Genomic DNA, 21,777 nt, shown 5'->3' on the forward strand with positions numbered 1-21,777 from the left:
ATACGTTTTCCCTAACTAAATTACATATTTTGGATATTCAAACACTTTTAAGGCTTCTTCAACCCTGCATAGAGGGTTGAGTTGCAGGGTTTGTGTTAGCACTCTGTCCTGCCATTCATTGTCAATGACACTCCATTGCATTACCCTAACACACTGGCATTACAGTAGGCCTAACCCACCAGTGTACGTTGTTGTGCTCTGTACTGGAAAGGGACGGCACATTCTGAATTTTCAGTTCTGGTGCCAAGGGAAGCATTGTGTCTTCAGCTCCATATATTTCAATTTACACATTTCAAGGACCATTGCATGGAATGTAAACAATAGGAGGCCAGTCACTGCAAGGAAACCGGCCAAATGGTCTATGGGGGTGTGGATGGGATAAATGCACTTTGTTATTCTTTAATGCAACACACATACATGCAGAACAGCTACTGCATTCATGCAATGCACACAAAAACGTGAATGGGCCCTAAGGCTTTTAGCACAATGAACAGCCTATCCCAGCAGCCCTCGGCATCGTTCCCTAGCAACGTTGTAACTGATACCAGCTTATCCAGCCAGTGATACAAGCTCCGCTCTCTTTCATAGTGTTTTATTTTTTAAACAAACTTTATTAATCATTGACATAATGACACCGGCTGACTGGATTCTGTCAATGACATCATTACGCAGCAGAAGTGGATTTGATTGGCGTACACTGTCACCACTCAGAGGCACAGCTGACATGCCGGTTGCGACCAATCATGACAGTCGATGGAGCCGGGTTGCTGGGGGCGGAACTTCCGTTGTCAAGGCAAATGTCCGGAGCGGCTGCTGTTTTTGTTGCTGAGTGGTGCCCGGTGTGAGCTCCCAGGTAACGAGTCACCTGTCATAGGTCGAGGGGTGAGGGGATAGGCGGGGGAAGGCCAGGGAGCCGCTGTCCTGAGGACTGCCCGTCGCTGACGGTGTGTGATACTTTGCGACATATCGCCCAGTGTAAACCTTTTCCTTGTCACCTATTACTGCTGCTGAGTCATGTGTGACAGAGGAATCCCAGGGAGCCACCATTCACCTCATCAGCCCTCCCACTGCTCACAGGAAGCTGCAGGGGCTGGTGATGTCATTCAGGTGACGTCACTTGTGTGCCAGGCTTTGTTCTTTGTTGCCAACTGGACTATTGTGATCAGCATGACGTCACTTCTCACTTTTCAGCCCCTGATAATTAGGCCTGTGTATCATGCTGCATGAAATGTCCCTAATTGTAGTGAGATAGCTTGAATCCCCGCCACCTTCTTTTATTGCTGGGAGACCCAGGGGTCAGATCTCTGCATTGCTCTGATCCCCTGAAGTTATTTTATTATTTACATGATGGGGAGTGAGACTTCAGATCTGGCCATGATGGCGGGGAGATATGACAACCCTGGGACAAAAGTGTATCTGATGGATGATGTTAGTGATGTTACTTTCTTCTGAAATTGTCATACCCCTGCTGAGCGGTAACCTCGAATGTGACTCCGGGTAAAAAAACAAGCTTATAGCGGTAACCCAGAACCACACTCAGGGTAGCTAAAAAAATAGAGACTTACCTGGTCCCATCAGTGTCCTCCAGTGTCCTGCCATCCTCTGGCCGCATCCTCTTCCTTCGATCTGTCCACCAGCGAGTGCGCTGACGTTCCCTGGGAGTTCCCAGTGACGTTGGTGCGTGCGTGAGCATGCCGGGAATTTCCAATTATTTTGTATTGGATTCAATACAAAGTAATCATTATATTATTTATTATATATGCTACTGTACAGTTATATTACAGGTTTCAGAATTTTTAATTTTTTTTTATGCACCCTTGTTTTAACAGATTTTGTGTTTTTTATTTAAAGTTTCTTATTACATTTATTAAATATTGGACATATTTCGGTGAATTATAGGCCTACAATGTAAAATAAAATTTCCATGAAAAACAATGTACTGCTTTTAGATATATAAATCCAGAGAGAAATGAACCGCCCAGGAGGTTAGGCGCTACACACGTGCAATAATTATCGATAAAAAAAGGAATGATTAATGAGGTTCAACGATTATTCTCGATTATTTTGAACGATTGTATAGTGCACGATTCTGTACATGCTTTAACTTTACAATTGTTCAAATATAATCCACCAATAATGTACACACACTAAATACGATCGTTTGAACGTTGCAGGAAGTGACGTGTACCAGAGAAAGTGTACTGCAGAACAATCCACCATCACTGAACGACTGTACACACAAAACATAGGGAATGATCGTCTCCCAAACAGATCTGACGGCGCGGTCGTTCGTTTCCAGCGACATTCCTCATTCACTGTCGTACACTTTTTCTGTTAACAATTATCAATCGATCACTCGATATTGCACGTGTGTACGTAGCCTTTTTAATTCTGGCTATGCAGATGTAGAGGGTCGATGAGAGATTCGATAACTGCTGCAGATCACAGCTACAAAAAACGTGACATAGTCCTTAGAAACGGCTTCATGTTTAAGAATTATTAATCAAGATAGCAATACGTTAAAGCTTCAAAAAATTATTATGTAAAAATAAAAACAATTGCAGCTTTTGGTGCCATCTTCCCTTTACCCTGGTATTGTCTCCCAGATATTGCTGTACTGCCTAGTTGCTGCTGCCTCACTTCCTGGTGAAATGACACCCAGCCTAACTCTTCCAGGAAGTCAGCCTGTGGCAGTCATGGCTCTGCCCCCTGTAGTTCTTAGGACTGCAGATGGAGAAGTCCTTAAAGTGGATCTGTCACCACTTAGTAAGTTCATCAAGTTCAACTACTTGGGAAATAAACATCCCAGATATATAAATATACCACATATTTACATTATGTAAAGGGTGACTTTTTAAAAAAAATTTTAGGCAGGGACCCCTCCTTTTAACTCTTTTCTCACAGCAGAGGTAATAACTGAATGGGAAACCTGCAGCTTCCTGGGATACCTATCAGTGTTGAACCCAGAATTTTTTTTTAAGCTGGGTTGAAAGAAGCTCTAGGTGGGTGGCAGCACCTGTATTGAGACCCAACTCTTTATTAACCACCCAAAAACAGCCGGGTGGTTACTGAAAAGTGCCGGGTGGTGCACCCAGCCAAAAGAGGCTGGGGAGAACACAGCCTATGTCAACATATCCCAGGTGCTGCATTCTGCTCCTTCTGTGCATGCCCAGGATTAGGGCATTTCCTGGAATGGAAGGGGCTTTTCTAGAATGTAAAAAAAAAAAAAAGCTTGATCTCATTGGCACTTTTTTTTCCAGGAAAGCCCCTTCCATTCCAGAGAATGCCATTTTTATACATTTTCGGGAGGGCATGTCACCTGATCTTGCAAACTGCACAGTGTGAGATTGAGTGTTGTAAGGACAACCTAGAAAAATATGGCCGTGATTGCTTGCTGATATGCGTCAGGAAGTCAGGACAGCGTGGGACCGACTGGTTTCAGAGCTTTACACCTTTTAGAGTGTTTTTGTTTTTTTCTGTTTTTTTACTGAAAGTTCAACTTTAACCAGTCTGTTGGCAGTGCCACCTCACAATATGTAAGATGATTGATTTGAGTATTGCAAGGTCTGAACAGCAAGACAATAATTTCCACTTTTCTGATTGTCACTTCCTGCTCATGTCATTAGGACTTCTCTCATGCCAGTTTATCTTCCAAAGCTCTGTTATTTTAGAACCAACCACAATTTCCATGCCCCTATACACATTTTCCTGGATTGTTTTTCCATCATAAGTACTGCTGCAAATGTTTCTTATCTGTTGTATGAATCTTCTTTTAGGAGAGAAGCTCTGGAATCCTTTGTTTGTGTGTGAAAAAGGCCTTTTTTTGTTGTCTGTGTCCCTCCTGGGTTGGTTCACCATTGTTTCTGTTTGACAGGGATAATGATAGAAAATACAACATTTTAGATTGACACAAAAGCTGCAATAAAGCGGTGATCATCCATTAGGGGAGATCAGCTCAGAGGTGTCTCTGGGACAGGAAGTGAAAGGGAATCTCTCTGAATCAACACAGACTATAAAAAAGTGACTAAAATCTTAACTACTTTATACAAAACTAAGGGCTCTATTTATTAACAGGGAATCAAACAATCCCTTTTGCAATCAATTACTGCCATTGAAAGACATGGACCTGAAAGATTCCCATGAGGTAATGTCTGATTCCCTGTTTTATAAATGGAGCCCTATAAAGTTTTAGCTTTACATACATTTCAAAGGGAACCTATCTGGATAGAGACCCAGTGAGTGTCATCCGAGATATGTTTATAATGGTCTTCGCTGTCATCCTAGTCCACCTTTTACTACTTTGCGACTTATTGCCCTACAGCAAGCATGCAATAAATGTTGTATCTGGAAGGATAAAAATAACAGTCTGGATCACAAATTGAAAACAAGTCAGCTGCAAGAGCTATCTGAATCTCATCCAGACAGGTCCCTGTCCTAGCCCTGCTCACTTTGTACTGAGCTGTGAAATGTGCTGAGACTGTTTAATTAATAAAAAGGTTTTAATTATTGTTTCTTTATCTTTTCAGTAACCCACCACATTCATTAGATGTTCTAGATGGGATAAATCATAGCCATGTTCAGCTTTGAGGGAGACTTCAAAACCAGGCCGAAGGTCTCACTGGGAGGAGCAAGCAGAAAGGTAAAGGCAATTGGCACAGTGTTTATTTAGCAACAGAACATGTTTAAACCTCTCTAGTAATCAACAGTATAACCTCAAGTGACAGTACCTAAAATTACATAAAAAAGGTATTTCCAGTTGTACAGACCTGACAGCATTCTGTGAAAAGCTGTTCAGCAAAATGTTGGTCTGGCATGATAATAATTTTTGCCAAGTAAGTTTAGGACTCCTGACATTGATTCAAATTTAAAGCGTATATAAACCCAAAAAATGCATTTGGTTATGTTGAAGCTTACCAGATAATTTGGCTGCATAAGCTTTTTTTTTCAGGAGGACACTTTTGTTGTGACCAAAGAATACTTGTTGATCTCTTATTTTCCCTGAGCTGATTTGAAAGCACAGCGTTATTTCCATCTGTAAACTACTAATAATATAAATATAAAAAGCAGTTCCTAAAGCGGAAGTAAACCCAAAACACAAAAAACACACTTACCTTCTGTCCCACAGAGCAGTCTATCGGTCGGGAGGTTTCTTCCATTCGGTCCTGCAGAGAGAGCGCCAGGAGCTGACATCTTTTTCTTTCTTCTTCTGGGTTCTTCTTCCTGTGCCACCTGATCTTGTACTGCGCAGGTGCAAGATCGCGTGATATGTATTGAAAAAAAGATTGCCAATCTCACTGCGCATGCTTTTGATTGGCAATTTTTTTCTATTGATGAAAGGGCTCCTTCTGTGCATGCCTGGGCATGCTCAGAAGTAGCAGCCAAGAGCCTCCTGGGATGTGTGACGTAGGTATCCCTGGAGGCTCTGCCCTCCCATTAATTCTTGATTGCCTTGGTGAATTAAGGAAAGGGTGCTGCACCTTTTTTTTTTTATATTTTTGCACAAAAAAAAAAAATTTAACTTTAAGTAAAGAGGGTTGTGTATCCTTTTATGTAAAATAAAAAGTGAAAAGTAAACTTAAAAAAAAAAAAACCTTTACCTTTGCAAATCCGTTGATCTATCCAGAAGTTTCCTGGGCCCCGTGTCGTTCCAGTGTCCTCCTTCGTGCCGGTGCGGAGGAAGTGCCAGGAACCACCAACTTCTTTGCCCTTTTTCCTACTTCATACACCCAGGCGTGGGATCTAGTGATGTAGATGGGGAAAAAAAGAGTGCTGATGTCACTGACCATGTGTGAGATCTGTTTTTTTTTCCATCATGAAGAAAAAGCTCCTTCTGCACATGCCCAAGATGGGGCATACACAAAAGGAGCAGCCTGAAGCCTCCTGGGATGTGTGACATAGGTATCCCGGTAGGCTCCCTGCTCCCATTCAGTAAGGAGAAAGGGGAGGGACTTTTTTTTTTTTTAAATGCTTTGAACCCCCTCCCCCCAAAAAAAGATTTTTTTTACCTTATATAAAAGGGTTGTCTACCCTTTTATGTAAAAATTTTAGTTTAGGTCCACTTTAAGCTGCTCCAGATTGGCCATAATGTCAGCTAATGGTCCTCCCTGTCCCTGTGTGATCATGCTGCAACATTGTAACTTTGTAACAAATCATAAGGTGAGTGCCTGCAACAGGAGGCTGAACAGTGTCAAATATTTATATATAAATACAAATTAGAACTGAAGACACCAGGATTTACATGATTGTTTGGTTTCTGAGCCAGAGTCTCAGTGCAGAAAGTACAGCAGATGGTAACCCTGTGTGGTGCTTGAACAAACTTTGCTCCATACTTCTTGTAGATAAAAGCAGACAAAGACATTGTCAGGAGAAGTACTGCGATCGCTGTAAGATACAATACATTCTTACAAGTAACATACCTGACTAAAGTGTATCTAAAGTTTCTAAAATGTGTGTAATATCCTTTAGGAGAGGTCCTAGCATCTTTGTCATTCTTTATTACGTATTCTACTGTTTTACTCTTTCCAGTCAAAGTCTGTTATTTTAAAATGAAATGGGCTCAGCACAAAATGACATTTGTGTTGGTTTCATGGTTACTGTTTATACGCAATAGGGTTTATAGACATTCTGTCCTGGTACTTTCCACCTAGTGACACTGAACCCTGTGCACAGGCATTGTTCCAAATACAGGGCAGAGGTAGCACCAATATAGCCTTGAACTTGTTATAATTAAGTTGCAGTGATGATGAACAGCTGTCTGCAGACATGAATCTATTTTCTTCCGGCTTGTTCAAAAGAGCTCTTTGAGTAAGGCTGTAGTAGATGTACTGTTTACAGAAAAGTAATTTACATACAGTAGCTGTACACATGTGAAAAAAAACCTCCACAATTTATGCTGTGCACAAAGAGATATGCAAAAGTGCATAACCAGTCATATGAGGCTAGCTGTGTATCAATAGTTTGCAGTCATATGCATCACCATAGTGCACAGAACCCCAATGCATTTATTGCTGGAAATTTACCTTTAGTACAGTCCCCCGTAGTTCATGTAGCTTTTGTTGTGGTGCACTGCATTGCAGTAAATGGTGCAGACACATCAGTTTTTCTTGTTTTTAACATTAAAAAGCATGCATTAAGAAACATATAGCTGTTTGGGGCCCAAGTATGTTTTTTGAATGTCATTGACTGAAAGGAAAACACCATAATAGAAATAAAGGAGTTGCTGTTGCTTGCCTTTCATTCTGAAATGCCACTTCCTTGGCTTCCATGCTTTCTGCCTCACTAACCCAGAACAGGTGTACAAATATGAACTCATGCACTGGATGCCTTTTCCATTTCTGAGAGCGCATGAAAGCCAGATAGCAAGATGTTTGGAAATAGGTCCACTATGATAGCCTTGGGGTTTTCCCACATGATAAGTATGCTTTAAAGTAGAGGAAAGGGGCCGAACAGGTATGTGTTGGTAAGTGCAAACACCTAAAAGTGTACATTTAGCAGCCTCCATTCCTGACATGGGCAAATTTAAAGCCAAAGCTCTGACATTTCCAGAAAGTGTTGGAGTTTGCTGCTGAACCCGGCATCCAGCAGTACATTTGGCACAGTGACTAGCACTCTGGCCCCTACAGCACTAGATCACAGGTTCATATTCCTGGCCAGGACTATCTGATAGCAAGTAGTTTATATGTTCTCCCAGTGTCTGCGTAGGTTTTCCTCCCACATTCCAGATTCCTCCCACATCCAAAAAAAACATGCAGTTAGGTTAATCTGCTTTCCTTCAAAAATTGTCCTTAGACAATGACATATGACTATGGTAGGGACATTTGATTGTGAGCCTCTTTGAGGGACAGTTAGTGACATGACTATGGACTTTGGAAAGTGCTGTGTAATATGACCGCGCTATATAAATACCGGCTAATAATATTATTAATAATTAATTCCTATTGGCTGATCACAATGATGTATAGCCTCCCTGGCAAAAAGGAGAGTGCGTGAGGCAGAAAAGTGCTGAAGTTTTGGCGAAAGATTTGGCTGCAACAGAAAGGTCTAGGAGGTTGCTGCAGACTTGGGCACCTTTATTAATCTGAACCCACCTATTTGAAATAACACAATCATATATCTTCAACTAAAAAATGTATTGTCTGTCTTTCCTTGTGCCGGAGTATATTACAGTTACAGTAATGCGCTATTTTCAGGAATCCTCTGTGATTAACTAACAGAGACAATTAGGGTGTATTTAGTGGTAATTATTTGATTAATAGCACAATTTTTACTTTTTATGAAGGCGAAAATACATCTGAGGTTCTTTACATCTATTGCTCACATTAATGTCCTGGTGAACACTTTAAAGAGCAGTTCTCCCCAAAGGAAGACAAAACATGCAATTATACCATGTGCTAGAAGCAGCCATTTCTCTGGCTAATGAAGGCTTTAGTTGGCGCCTTGTTCTTACGTTTGGACAAATTCCACTTCTGTCATATTGGGATGAAACAATAACCCGCGATATGAAACCACATGAATCGGATAAATTTCTGTACATTTTAAAGCTCACTGGAGGTTTTTTTTTAGTCAGGGTTCATAGCATTGTCACTGTTACTTTTCTTTTTTAGCTTTGCAGTAATTATAGAGAAATTCCAGGAAAGAAGTGCAATCATTCAGTGAACTGGTAATGCAATCCCTGGGATTATTACCAATGTTGGCTCCTCAATCCTCTTTATTGCTTAACAGAAAATTCAAGGACAACCTTTCTGCTTCTTGTAATTGAAGATAGCAAGTGTTTAGCAGTATTGTCCTCATTTCATCTGGTAGGACTGCAGTGTTGTGTCATATGATTCTGTTTAACACAGCTTCTCTCCAATTCAGCGTATGCTAGTGTGGCCCATATGTTTAACCTTCTGGGCGGTTCATTTCTGTCTGGATTAATATGTCTAAAAGTGGTACATTGTCTTTCATGAAAATTTATTTTACAGTATAATATAATAAAGTATGAGTATAATAAAGTTTGAAACACAAAATCATGCCAAAATAATAAATTAAATAATAATAATAAATTTAAAAAAATACATTTAATAATAAACTTTGACATGATTTTTTGTTTCAAACTTTAGTATACTCATACTAATATAATATACTGTAAAATAAATTTTCATGAAAGACAATGTACTGCTTTTAGACAGATAAATCCAGTGTCTTGCATTCAATACAGTTCATTTGTATTGAATGCAATACAAAATAATTTTAAATTCCTGCCGTGCCCCTAGCAACGGCTGTACGCGCCAATGTCACCGGGAACTCCCGGGGGACATCAACGCACTTGCTAGGGGGACAAATCGAGGAAGAGGACTTGGCCAGAGGATGGCAGGACGTCGATGGCACCAGGTAAATGTTTGCTTGGGGTTACCGCTTTCAGCAGGTTTTTTATACACCGATCCACACTCAGGAGGTTAAAGGCTTCATAGGGAAAGTGGATGATTATTATACTTTTACCATTGTTATTGGGATGGGTTTTAGCTGAATGCACAAAGCTTCTCTTTTTTCTTCAACTGCACGAAGATGTCATTTCTTTTTATGATTTTTTAGACCAGGAAGTGCTCCGCATATAAAAGCTATTGACCTCAGAGCTTCTTAGCTTTGTGGGTATTGAAGCTGATTGTGGAGGTTACCAAGCAGGATGCATCATTCAGCTGAGGGCCAGGAATACAGTTGCTTCATTTTCACATTGAAAATAGAAATCTTTTTTAGGATCAAATCAGTCTGAAATAAGAGAATATTGTCAACTTTATGGAAGGGCAACTAAGGGTACAAGATGAGTATTAGAGCCAATGCAGCAAGCAGGCCTGAAACAGGAATCTGCTCTCTCTACATGTGTATCTCTACTGCGTTCCCGGCGTGTGAACGTTGGGGTTAAAAGGCCAGGGGAAGTAGATGCCGGCCGGGCATCTGCTCACGAGTCTTAGGCTCGAGGGTGGGACCGTTACGCAGGTAGGCGGGATCGGGCAGGAAATTTAAAATAATGAGGATTTTTAAATGTACCACTTTTACATTTAAAAATACTCATAAATCATACTGCCGGGGAGGCTAGCAAATTACTTTTAAGAAATCTATTCCAGGTTTCTTGGTTCACCCAGGTTCACTGAATAAAGTGTATCCTATCCAGCCTTGAAGAGCTCTAATAAATCAGGTCCATTGAGAGAGCTTTACTAATACAAGTAGAGAGCTTGTATAACTGTTGCAGGGAATTTTCAATACCCTTTAAAAAGGCAGTTTACATAATTGTTGTCTTTCAGGAAGAAAAAGCATCCCTTTTACATCGGACCCAGGAAGAAAGCAGAAAGCGGGAGGTAGGTCAAAAATGGCTACACGTTAAATTAAAGAATTAGTTTTAGTTAAATAATTTGTGTAGATTAGTTTGCAGCATATTGTATAAAATATCATTTTGCTGTCCTCGCTCCATGGATCTATCATTGTGTCACCCTAGCCAGAAGGAACTACCCTTGTGCTATCCCTTTGATCTGCCCTTCTGATTTTCTGCGCTGGCAGGTAAACCTGGTTTGCTGTACATACACAGATTGATGATTTTTAAAAAATCCCAACAAACAGAGCCTGTTTATGGACACCGTCTGACTTATATAGTGGACAGATTTTGGCCTACAGTCCATCCTACGGATGTTGGTTGTCATCAGGGAGAATATTGATCATTATGTGCCATGTTATTATTTACACACCGCAGCAATTTCTTCTCTGCTTTGTTACAGGAAGAGAGGAGGCGACTAAAGAATGCAATAATCATCCAATCCTTCATAAGAGGTTACAGGGACAGAAAACAGCAAGTATGTCTTTTACTCTGACATATCACTTCAATGAACATTCCCTGAGCTTGATCGAAAATGTGATGAACCTTTCTACATAGGAAGGGTTTAAGTTTTCCAAAAGCAGATTGTACTAGGCACGCAACATATTTTCTGAGTTTTCATCTATTTGATTTCTTTTTCTGCAATTATAGGCATAGAGTAAAACTGAAAGTAAAAATGTGGACAGATTATGAGGTGTATTGATATCCCGTGCACCATATTGTACACTGGAACAAACTAAAACTTTTATTTTTTTGTAGCATTTTTTATTGCTATCTGTGTACCCGTGAATAAATTTCTGCTTGTCTCCTGTCCGGTGACAGTGGTCATGGGAGCAGGTAGTATGGTAAAGTCTCTCTTAGGCCTATTACACGCAGGCTGATTTTCACTTTCTGATCAAGTAAAAGTTTTTGTCTGAAATAAAATAAATTCAACAGCCAACCTATCATTGGCAGTCCCTGATCAGGAGGGAACTGATTGGATGTGTTGGAAAATATCGCCCAGTAAGTCTTGTCGTGCATACAAGCCGTTAAGGGAATCTGAATGTTTAAAATCTGTGTTCCTCATAGCTTTTACTACTTCCTTCTTGCAAATTCTAAATCCTGTAATGTGTTGAGGTCAGGAAAAAGGACCAGGAAAAACTGGGGGGGACCAACAAGATCAGCATTCATGGAAATGTTGGTTTTCCTGAATATTTCACTCAAAGCAGCTCCAGGCTGGTGTTAAGTTTACTTGTTCAATGGGGTCCTATTGGTATGCTGGTGCTCCTTCAATATCTGGTCAACAACTATGGAGTGTGACCTGACCACACTGTGCTGCTTTGCAGTGGGAGGTCCAAATTTCTGCCTGTGATGGTGCTAGTTAATAAAATCGGCCACACAATTGTTAGGTACTATTGTTCCTTTATGTTGATTTCAAATACAGATTATCCATTAGCCTATCATTGAAATAAGGAAATATCTGCTGAATGTCATTGCTGATATTCTTTTTAATAAACCAGCTGCCTGCCTGTCAAGCTCTAAATATACTAGCTACATGCTTGTCAGTAATGGCAGGAAGCTTGCATTTTCTTTAATTTTCTGATAGTGTCCTGGTACAGAAGATTTCCCCCACCTAGTCACTGGAATAGAAAGGGAAAATCTCCTTTATCTTAAACAGGAATACTAACATGGATCTACATCACATTTAAAAAGATGTAAAATAATTTAGCTAAAATTCTGGTTTAGTCTAGTGTGTATTTATAAAACTTAGGTACCACTTTATTGTGAATGGAACAGAAGATTTAGGTCAAAAATACAGAATGACATCAGTGTCCATTCTTTTATAGTGTAATAGGGAAACACATGTATTTTATATTAATAGAAGATGTTGTGTTGGAGAAGAGTTGAGAAGGCAGTTCCGTTCTGGTGAGCCTCTGTTCTTTATCAGATTGGCCAGGGCAAATTGCAACATCTCCCCTTGGGTGGGGAGATAAACTAAACTCCAGTCTTTTTGGGGGTTATATATGAAGCCTTTCTTGGACACATGAATTTCTCTGCATTTTCTTAAAGTGCTCTCTTTTCCCTGTTAAGTACTCTATCCAAAGAAGTGAGTTTGATTACTGCGTTAACTCAGCATCTTCCAGCGGAAGCCCTGTGGATGGACACACCTTGACGCTTCTAGTGCGGAAACTTCTCTTCTTTTACAGACAGAATGAGGATTCAAAGCGTTTGGTAAGATTCTGTGTTTATTACCTGCATTCTCGGTTAGTGGGAAATGGCAAGTAGAGTAATTTAGCTTAAAAATATAGGGCAGCACCTGAACTTGTGCATGTGATGTATTCAAATATCTACCTATGCCAAAATATGAGTTGTAGCATTCTCCTGCATCCCCACTCTTTCACTTTAGCTCCCCGAGCTATGTGCTTTGCATTTGGGGATATAAAAGCTGGGTGTCTTCAGTCACCATTTTGCATTTGCTCAGCAAGGGAGGAGGGATATGCAGAATAGCGGAAGCTATGTACACATTTTATGATTTCTATCTAAGCATATTTAAACCTAAAAACAAACGTTTTGTTTATTATATAGTTTGCAATTACCAAAGTTTATTTTTAAATCTGGTGATCCTGCAAAGAATGCACTTCCTGTCCCAAGTGTTACAGTGCTCACTCACAGTACTCTATCAATGAAGCAACAGCATTGAGAAAGATCTGGAAAAGCTAATAATATTTCTTGAATTTTACATGAACAGGAAATTTCAAGGAAATTAGGTTTCCTAAAGGTTGAACAGGTATTGTTCTGTACTTGCATATATATATATAAAAGAGGCTGAGGAAAACACTGGTATCTGTGTCCTTGTTGCCAGTGGACCACCTGTGTTCATTTGCAACCCAGTCATTTCTAAACATTAATTGATTTACCTTATCCCATGCCATTGGGCAATGGAAGAATACCTAAAGACAAAAGCTATTCATTTAAAGATTAAGTGCTGCTGATTACAATGCAAATGGTAGGGGGCTACCTTCTTTGATGCATTAGTCAATAGCAAATAACTTTTAAGAAATCCATTACAGGTTTGCTGGATCACCCAGGTTCACTGTTGAAAGTGTATCTTCAATAGCCTTGGAGTGCTTTAATAAATCAGCCCAAAGACTCATCAATACTTTTATCCAGGATATATTAATATTCCTCATTCCTCATTACTTGTTCAAGAGGGTGAGCTACCATAGTCATACTCCTGCACAGAACATATATAATTGAAACTCAATTAGTAAAAACCAAAGTTAAAGTGCACTATATTCAATCCATTCTTACCTATATTTAAATGTCTCAAAGCCAAAAAATAATTGCTTCAAACTAAGCTTTCTATGATGAATGTCTTATAAATAAAACCAGTTTTAACACAAGGAATCCAATGCTGTCAAATTAGCAACCCTTAAGACACAAATCGAGCTGCCTCTCACTAATCAAATTCCTAATCGCAGTTTTCCTGTGTATTTGCAACCCTTACATCTGTAATCTTGGGAAACCAGCTGTGACAAATTTGTCACTGGAGATGAGACAAATTTTGTCTCTAAACAGACAAACAGCTAAGAAGTGATCAGGGGTAGGATTTGTTTTGTTCTAATGCTACTTCAGAGGAGAGTAAATAAGTAAATGTGTTGTATAATCTGTCACAGCTCCGCTTTAGTATTTCCTTGCTGCGCAACAGAACTGATAAATGCGTTCGCAATCTCTTTTTATTATTTTATTATTACACAGTATTTATGTAGCGCCGACATATTATGCAGTGCTTTACAAAGTCCATAGCCAGTCATATCAGTAGCTGTCCCTCAAAGGGGCTCTTAATCTAAGATCCTACCATAGTCATATATCTTAGGGCAATTTTGAGGGGAAGTAACTTAACTGCATGTTTATTGGAATGTGGGAGGAAATCAAAGTACTTGAGCAAACACAGGGAGAACCTGCAAACTCCATGCAGATAGTGTCCACGTCAAGATTTGAGCTTGGGACCTAAAGCTACTTACACAATTCCAATGGTTCTCGCCCAATAATCAGCTCTGAATCTGAAGTGTGTACAGCGCGCATCGTTCATCGTCTGAATGATAGTCCTAGCGGATCTGCAGACGATGAACAACGAAGGTTCGTAATGCAAGTGCTCCGTCGCTCTCCCCCTCCCCTCTGCATAGAGCAGAACGGTGATGTATGTACAGCACTCGTTCATGCATCGTGCAAAAATACTCATTAGAAAGGATTGTGAAAAAACGACTATAATTGTAAGTGTGTATGCGGCTTAACACGGCCCATAATAGAAAACCTTCAAGTATTAATGCATTTGTCATTTTATCTTATAGATATGGATATGTCAGAACTTGATAAAACACAACTCCCTGTTTGTAAAACATCTGACTGGGCCAGACAGACTTACTTGCCTTTATCAAATCAAACGGCTCTTGGGGTTATGTTGTAGGTAAGTGCTTTACTATCATATATTCTTTGTGGAAGTTTGCAAACCCGGTATTCCCGTGTCCAGGTTGTTAAAATTGCATTGAAGGGTGTGATGTATTCACTCAACGGCACATCAATTTTTTGCCATTGCTGTGTGGCACCAGTCTAGCAAAACAAATGGAAAGCACTGACCGCTGTAGAAGCAGGGAGTAAATAAGTTTTATTCTAAATGTATCTCCTTGACAAAATGAGCCAATAACCCATGCATGTGGAATTACTGCAAGAGAAAAATTTTATATTGCCCACAGTTCAGCTTTAGGCTTCAAAATTCATAATGAAGACTTCTGGGGTGCTATGGAAAAAAATTACATGTGGTTAGATATTTTCCAGATTCTAAGTAAACTTTAATATATTTCCAAAATCTAAACTCCAGAACAGCTGTTTTTAGGAGGTTGACACATCCATTGGCAACATCAACAAAGGCACCGTTTGCTATGTTTTAAGTGCAATTACTAGATGTATTATTGTAATTGTATCTTTTTTTTATTTATTTTTTTTAAAGATAGTTTTATTGAAAGATTTTTCAGTGTAAGTACAAACAATGTAAAGAAAAGGAAAAATAGAAATAACAAAACAACAAATAAACAAACATAGTGCCAAAAACAACAGTAAATCATTGACCAGAATAAAACATTTGTACATTAATACAGGGTATCAAACATACTTAGTTATACTCGCACTGTACATTTTGGGTGCGCAAACCATGAAGACCAATGTGCATGAAACTTCAATGATTTATTTATATTTGCAGCAAACAATTTCTCGTAGAGAACTTGTAAATTAAACTTACGCAGTATTACCGATTCATTTGGTACATCCGTATTTTACCAATATGAGGCTATGGTCTGTCTGGTTGCACATAAACAATGTTTAACAATAGGCCTATGTTCTATAGGATATTGTTTGATCCCCAGATTAAGTAAAGCCAGGGACGGGTTCGGTTGTACTAATACTCCTGTCACTTCCGACAATAGTCGAAAAATTTCCTTGCAAACACCTTGGATACTCTTGCAGTACCAAAAATCATGGCTCAACGAGCCTAATTGGCCACAAAAACACCAGAAAAGGGGAGATACACCCAGATCGTATTTTGTCACAGCATATGGCATCCTATACCATCTGAGTAACATCTTAAGATAGGATTGCTAGTGAGTAGTGCACCTTGAATATTTAAAGGCAGATTTGGAGTAATTGTATCTTTTTATTGTAGGTTATTGCAGTATTGTGATGATGATGGCCTCAATGTTGCACTACCTATGAGAATGGTGGAAGTCTTTTCATCAGAAAACACCTATCTGCCTGTTTTCGGAGATACCACAACTGCAGGTTCTTTAGTTGAACAAATTTTGCACTACATGATTCAGAAAGGTGAGTATTTGTCACCTTAATCAAAAATTCTGTTGTATATAATTGAAACTACTATGAAGTTTTACCACTATTGTTTTTTTGTTTCCAGGATACTATAGGTCGCTGTACTTGTTAATTAACAACAAGCTTCCATCCAGCATTGAATATATAGATGGCTCCAGAGTTCCTATTGCAAAGATTCTTTTAGAAAACATTTTGAAACCACTGCACTTTACCTACAGCTCCTGCTCTGATGGTGCAAGGTAAGTAATTGGTATGAAGAATATTAGATACTGGGGTTAGACATTTTGAATAAATAATATTACCCTTTTTTTTAAAGCAGTGTGAAGTTGGTAATAGGGTCATGTGAATAAGCTGTCTGATAAAAGATGTTTAATTTCAGTGGTATATATAGAGCAGAGAATCTGACATTACCGAAATAATCCACCAGGTAATGTTTCAGAGAATGTCAGATTCACTGCTTCCACAGTGGAAAGCAGACAGAAGTGCCATCTGCAGAGTAGATAGAAGATTACATAGACATATTACACAGCTCTTTACAAAGTTCATAGTCATGTCACTAGCTGTCCCTCAAAGGGGCTCACAATCCAAGTCCCTACCATAGTCGTATGTCTTCTATTACCGTCTAAGGTCAATTTTGGGGGAAGCCAGTTAACCTAACTGCATGTTAACTGCATGTAAACTCGAGTACCCGGAGGAAACTCCGGTGTCCTTCTTGAGATTTGAACCTGAGACCTAACACTGCAAAGGCCACTGAATTAAGGACATATGACTATGGTAGGAACATTAGATTCTGTGCCCCTTTGAGGGACAGCTAGTGACTTGACTATAGACTTTGTACAGTGCTGTATAATATGATGGAGCTATATAAATACTGTGCAATAATAATAATCATAAAGATATTTACAAAAAAAAAACATAAACAATATATTTTACTACCATATTTTGGCCATCGTGCATGTTTTCCAGAGAATTAACATACATTAATGCAAGCTTGAAAGTTGTATAACACAAGGATTACTCCTCATTTATATCTCCTAAAGCTCTTTACAATTTATACTGATTACTTTAGGTGAGAAGATTAAGAGAGACGCGCTGTGTCCGCCACTTGCCACTGGCAGCTTTTTGGCATTTAGGATTTTATCAAGAGAATTATTGTGCTTAATTTAATTTGCCATTTTGCCAGCAGTGTCCCTGTCTGCGGTCAACCCTTTTCAGGGCACACGTCGATGATTAATCTTTAGATAAAATCGTGGATTTTGATCAGTCATTAGGAGGTGGTCCAAACACAGGCAAAGTAATAAAATGCAGCTTGAAGACATTATCCGCCACAGTCGTTTTTTACATTGTGATATCCAGGGGGACTTTGATTTCAAAAGGGCCTATAGAGTTACGATTGCAGTTCAATATGCAAACGCATCCAACTACCCTTGGGCCCACTGTCTGTCAACATGCACATAAACATGAATATCCTTATAAAATTAAAATGAACTAGAGGTTCTTTATATGGGTGGGCAAATACAGAGGAGCCTGGAAAAAGCTAGAATTGTTCTGCTCCAACCAGTGCAGTCATATGCAGCTCACACAGTGAAATACTTGTTCGCTTTTCCACAGGGAAAAAGGAAATAATCAACTTGATCACTGTGGTTTTAAAAAATGTCCTAGTGTTACACCAAGGCCTTAATTAGAACTGAATTGGGTTAGAAAGGTTGTGAAGGAGAACTATCATATATTCTATAATAAGTATACAAATAGGAGTGATTATGTGTGAGAATTCCCAATATATAACCCTTGGGTTTGTCCTGTTTAAGTGGTAACAGCACCATGTTTTCTTCTGTCAATTCACAAGTGCTATCCTAATGGAAACATCCCCTGCTAATGTCCTACCTTGAGTAGGTGCCCAGCAATGTTTCTCTTATGCATTCAATTTTACACCTACATCCCATCATTCGGCTTCATTCATTTAGGAAACATTCCCTTCAATCGATTATGTGCATTTAGAAAAAAAATGCTAGTAGAAAGGGGAAAGGAGTTTTTCATACTAAGTCAATTGCACAAAAATATTGTATTATCAGCAATGGTTCTTTATTTATCTCAGTTCTGCGTTAATGCTCTTAGCAATTTTGTCTTTTTATTGCAAGTGGTTCTTAAACGTGGGGCATTGCTTTTTTTATCAAGCTTAGAGTGACTATATAAATGTTTATTTTTATTTCACAATTAGTCATTCACATAGAGTTTAATATTTACTGTACTGGTATTCTAGCATCACTGAAAGATTCTTGTTCATCTTGGCAGCAGTGGGTGCAAGTTTCTGTTTTAGTGTCTAATAATAACAGGGATTTACAAAAAAAAAAAAGGTTAAAGGATATCTAAGTTGACCACTATGCATTTGAAAATGTACTATATGGTAATACATTCACTTCTACTTCCATGCAAGATTGTATATCCAGATTTTCAGTATAGAACTGATTCTTTTTGCCCTATATATAATGTTTCTATAAAACAGATGATCTTGTGTTCAATATTAACATAAAATGCAAGTACTCAATAAGATTTACATGTTCTGGGCCATAGTAGAAGAATGTCACCTTATGTCTATGCAACCTTTATTTTATCACCTATTTAATTGAACTGTTTTTGAAGTTTCAGGCACCATCCATTTCATGGATTTACATCATGTTTTGTGAAGGCATAGGAAGCTCTTAGACTTGCCAGGTGGCTCAAAATATACTTTTGACAGTTCTCCATTGCAAATCTGTTTTTAGTAGGATGATCTAGAACACGATCCATGAATATATTTACTGTAGACTTCTTTACATAACCCCAGTATTGTTTTTTTTTTTTCTTCAGACAACATGTTTTCTCTGCCTTTACCAGAGAGTTTCTGGCTGCACCTTACACGGATCAGATCTTCCATTTGATCATTCCAGCATTGGCAGATTTGCATTCTGCTTTTCCTTATGAGCTTTTTCTTAATGCACTACTGCAAGAACAAAATCCAAGTCCACTCACAAACGACCGTGCACCCTGGCTTTTCTATTTTGTGCTAACTGTCGGGGAGACATATCTAGGTATGTACACAATTCTCATTTTAATTGAAATGTTTAGTGTTTAGAATGGAATTTAATTTATTCTGTCATTCTGTCACTGCCTATGAGTTTTTAGTCTTGAATATTCAGGTATAACATAATATATTGTTCATGCAGTATTTATGAACACCTAAACTCTCATCTAGACCTTCAATATAATATATGGATCTTCTTACTCCAGGCACTCTATCAGAAGAGGGAATGCTTAAGTATTTGAGAGTACTTCAGACTTTTCTGTGTCAGCTACCTGTCTCTACTGGCACAAACCACCAAGAGCTAAACAGTGACTCTGAAGATGAGGATGAAGACGTCAGCAAAATGGTCACTTCAGTTGTAAGTACCAATGTGAATTGGGTAGGTTGATGTCATCCACCCAATACTGCAAATTGAACATGGTATTTAGAGAGTAAAATCATATAGGGCAATTATACTTCATGCCTGCTTTGCCCAATGAGGGATTTATTACTAATGCCAATGCCAGACTGTGCTGTCAGCACCCACAATACTGCCTGCCATCTGATTATAGGCCATGGGTGACATGAAAGCCTTAACTGCACTCTGCGTTTTACTTTGAAAGACTGCATAAAGTATGTATACTAGAAATTCCAGTATGTGAATTCATTATTGTATTGGAAATGTTGTTATGCTAATTATAAATTATCTTAAAGTAAGAAGAGGCCACAAGCGTTACCATACCCAGGTATATTGCCTCAGATTAAGGAGTAGCAGTGAAGTGCTGGTGGGGGGGGGGTGGTATTAGAGCTTGTGTCATTTGGCTTTTGTTTACTTTATAACCGTGTCTCCCCTGGTACAATATGAAAGCAGCTCAGAAAGCAGTCATTTGCTTGTTATATGCACTTGTCAACAAATGCTCACACTGCATCGTAATTGGCCAGGGTGTGCTTCACATTGACACTATCAAAACTGTCACTTTGCCCTGAATGATGAAGCTGACCATGTCTCTTTGATGTTGAACAAATGTTAGAAATACATCTGCATGATGCATTAGTATACTTTTCTTTTCTCTGTAGGGCGATAGTACGATGTCTGTGCAGTATATAACAGAGGAGTGTCTGAAGAAATTGGACACTAAACAGCAAACCAACACTTTGCTGAACATGGTGTGGAGAGATTCCGCCAGTGAGGAAGTCTTCACTCTCATGGCATCTATCTGTCACACGCTAATGGTACAACATCGAATGATGGTCCCCAAAGTCAGGTAAGTGTGTCCGGATTAGTTATCCTAAAATGGATGATTTAGTTTTTGGTAGATGCTAGCAAAATAATCCACCTAATTGTTTCTTATATTGTTCAAGGTACTAAGGTATTTGCTGTTGAATTACTCAATCTGTACCGTTGCTGCAATAATGAATAGGTTAAATTTTCTCCATTGAAATTGTAGTTTTATATTGGGCAGAATGAAGATGGCAGGTGACTAGTAATGTATAACTTCATGTAAAGCCACACATAATTTGTTAAAAAAAAGTTAAAGTGGAACAAAACCCTGGCATACTCACCTGTCCCCATTCTGTCATGGGCACTGCTTTCTTCTTCCTTGTGATCTTGGGCCATCCTGATTGGCCGGGCCTCTTGGTCTCAGGCAAGTCCGCAGGATTTTATTCTGTCCCGGTAACTACAAAGGAAAGCATCCTGATTTTGACACGTGAAACAAATGATCAGGCAGGTAATAATGCCTTGCCTGGTCACAATTTTCAAGTGGAAGTATTTCTGGTTTATAGATCTAGTTTAAATGCTGTGTATGTCCATATAAAAGCCATAATAAAGAGTCCATATGGAAGAACACATGGTTTTGTCTTCTCTTTTACAGTAGGAGATTATGAACAGTGTGGAGGTATGTAACCATCCTCTGACTGTGAGGAATTGCTGCTCTAATGAGCTCTGTAATGAGTCAATATTAAGTAGTGTATCTTTAGTTAGTTTTAGTTGTGGAATACCCTGGGGTTTTACCACATCAACGCTGTAAGCAATTAAATTTAGTGAGTGTTTCATATCATGTTAGATTGTGTGGATGTTTGAAGTCTTGTCAATAGCTTGTTTTAAAATGGGAGTGTTTTTCTTGACTGCTCCTTTTAAATTTCATACTGTAGGTCGATGGGACAATGATACCGGTATATTTGATCATATAATTTGACAGTTTAACTTCCGATTGCCTGCCCTGTGGCATTTTGGCACCTGTTGTGCAGCTTTCTGGGCCCTTGCGGACAGTAGTTTGTATTTTCCTTTAGCTAGGTGCTTACTTATTCCACTGAAGTAGTGAAATATTTTTACTGTTTTTTCCCCAATATCATCCTTTTTTGTACTCTCCAACTCCTTTTATGTGTTTGTTTTCCTCAGGTCTTTTATAATTGGTTAAGGGAAATATTCAATCTGGCTCAAGTAAATAGGAAGACTTTGAGGAGCATAAATAACGGAGGGGTGATTTGCAAAGAGGCTGTAAAGTGAAAATCAACATTTTCACTTTCTCCAATC

At 39.0% G+C, this 21,777-nt stretch overlaps 1 protein-coding gene across 1 annotated transcript in view; it reads left to right on the forward strand.

Annotated features, from left to right (window-relative positions):
* Positions 1 to 748: 748 nt before the first annotated feature.
* The window catches only part of UBE3C (ubiquitin protein ligase E3C), a 68,437-nt gene continuing 47,408 nt past the window's right edge, over positions 749 to 21,777 (forward strand). The window contains exons 1-11 of the mRNA XM_072412600.1: positions 749 to 853; positions 4,527 to 4,639; positions 10,281 to 10,334; positions 10,749 to 10,823; positions 12,416 to 12,556; positions 14,677 to 14,792; positions 16,041 to 16,198; positions 16,287 to 16,440; positions 19,049 to 19,269; positions 19,469 to 19,620; positions 20,319 to 20,506. Coding sequence (XP_072268701.1) covers positions 4,574 to 4,639; positions 10,281 to 10,334; positions 10,749 to 10,823; positions 12,416 to 12,556; positions 14,677 to 14,792; positions 16,041 to 16,198; positions 16,287 to 16,440; positions 19,049 to 19,269; positions 19,469 to 19,620; positions 20,319 to 20,506 — 1,325 coding nt within the window. The 5' untranslated portion in view covers positions 749 to 853; positions 4,527 to 4,573. The remainder of the gene's footprint in view (positions 854 to 4,526; positions 4,640 to 10,280; positions 10,335 to 10,748; positions 10,824 to 12,415; positions 12,557 to 14,676; positions 14,793 to 16,040; positions 16,199 to 16,286; positions 16,441 to 19,048; positions 19,270 to 19,468; positions 19,621 to 20,318; positions 20,507 to 21,777) is intronic.

Source organism: Pyxicephalus adspersus, chromosome 5 (genome assembly GCF_032062135.1).
Source record: "Pyxicephalus adspersus chromosome 5, UCB_Pads_2.0, whole genome shotgun sequence".
NCBI classification, from domain to species: Eukaryota; Metazoa; Chordata; class Amphibia; order Anura; family Pyxicephalidae; genus Pyxicephalus; species Pyxicephalus adspersus.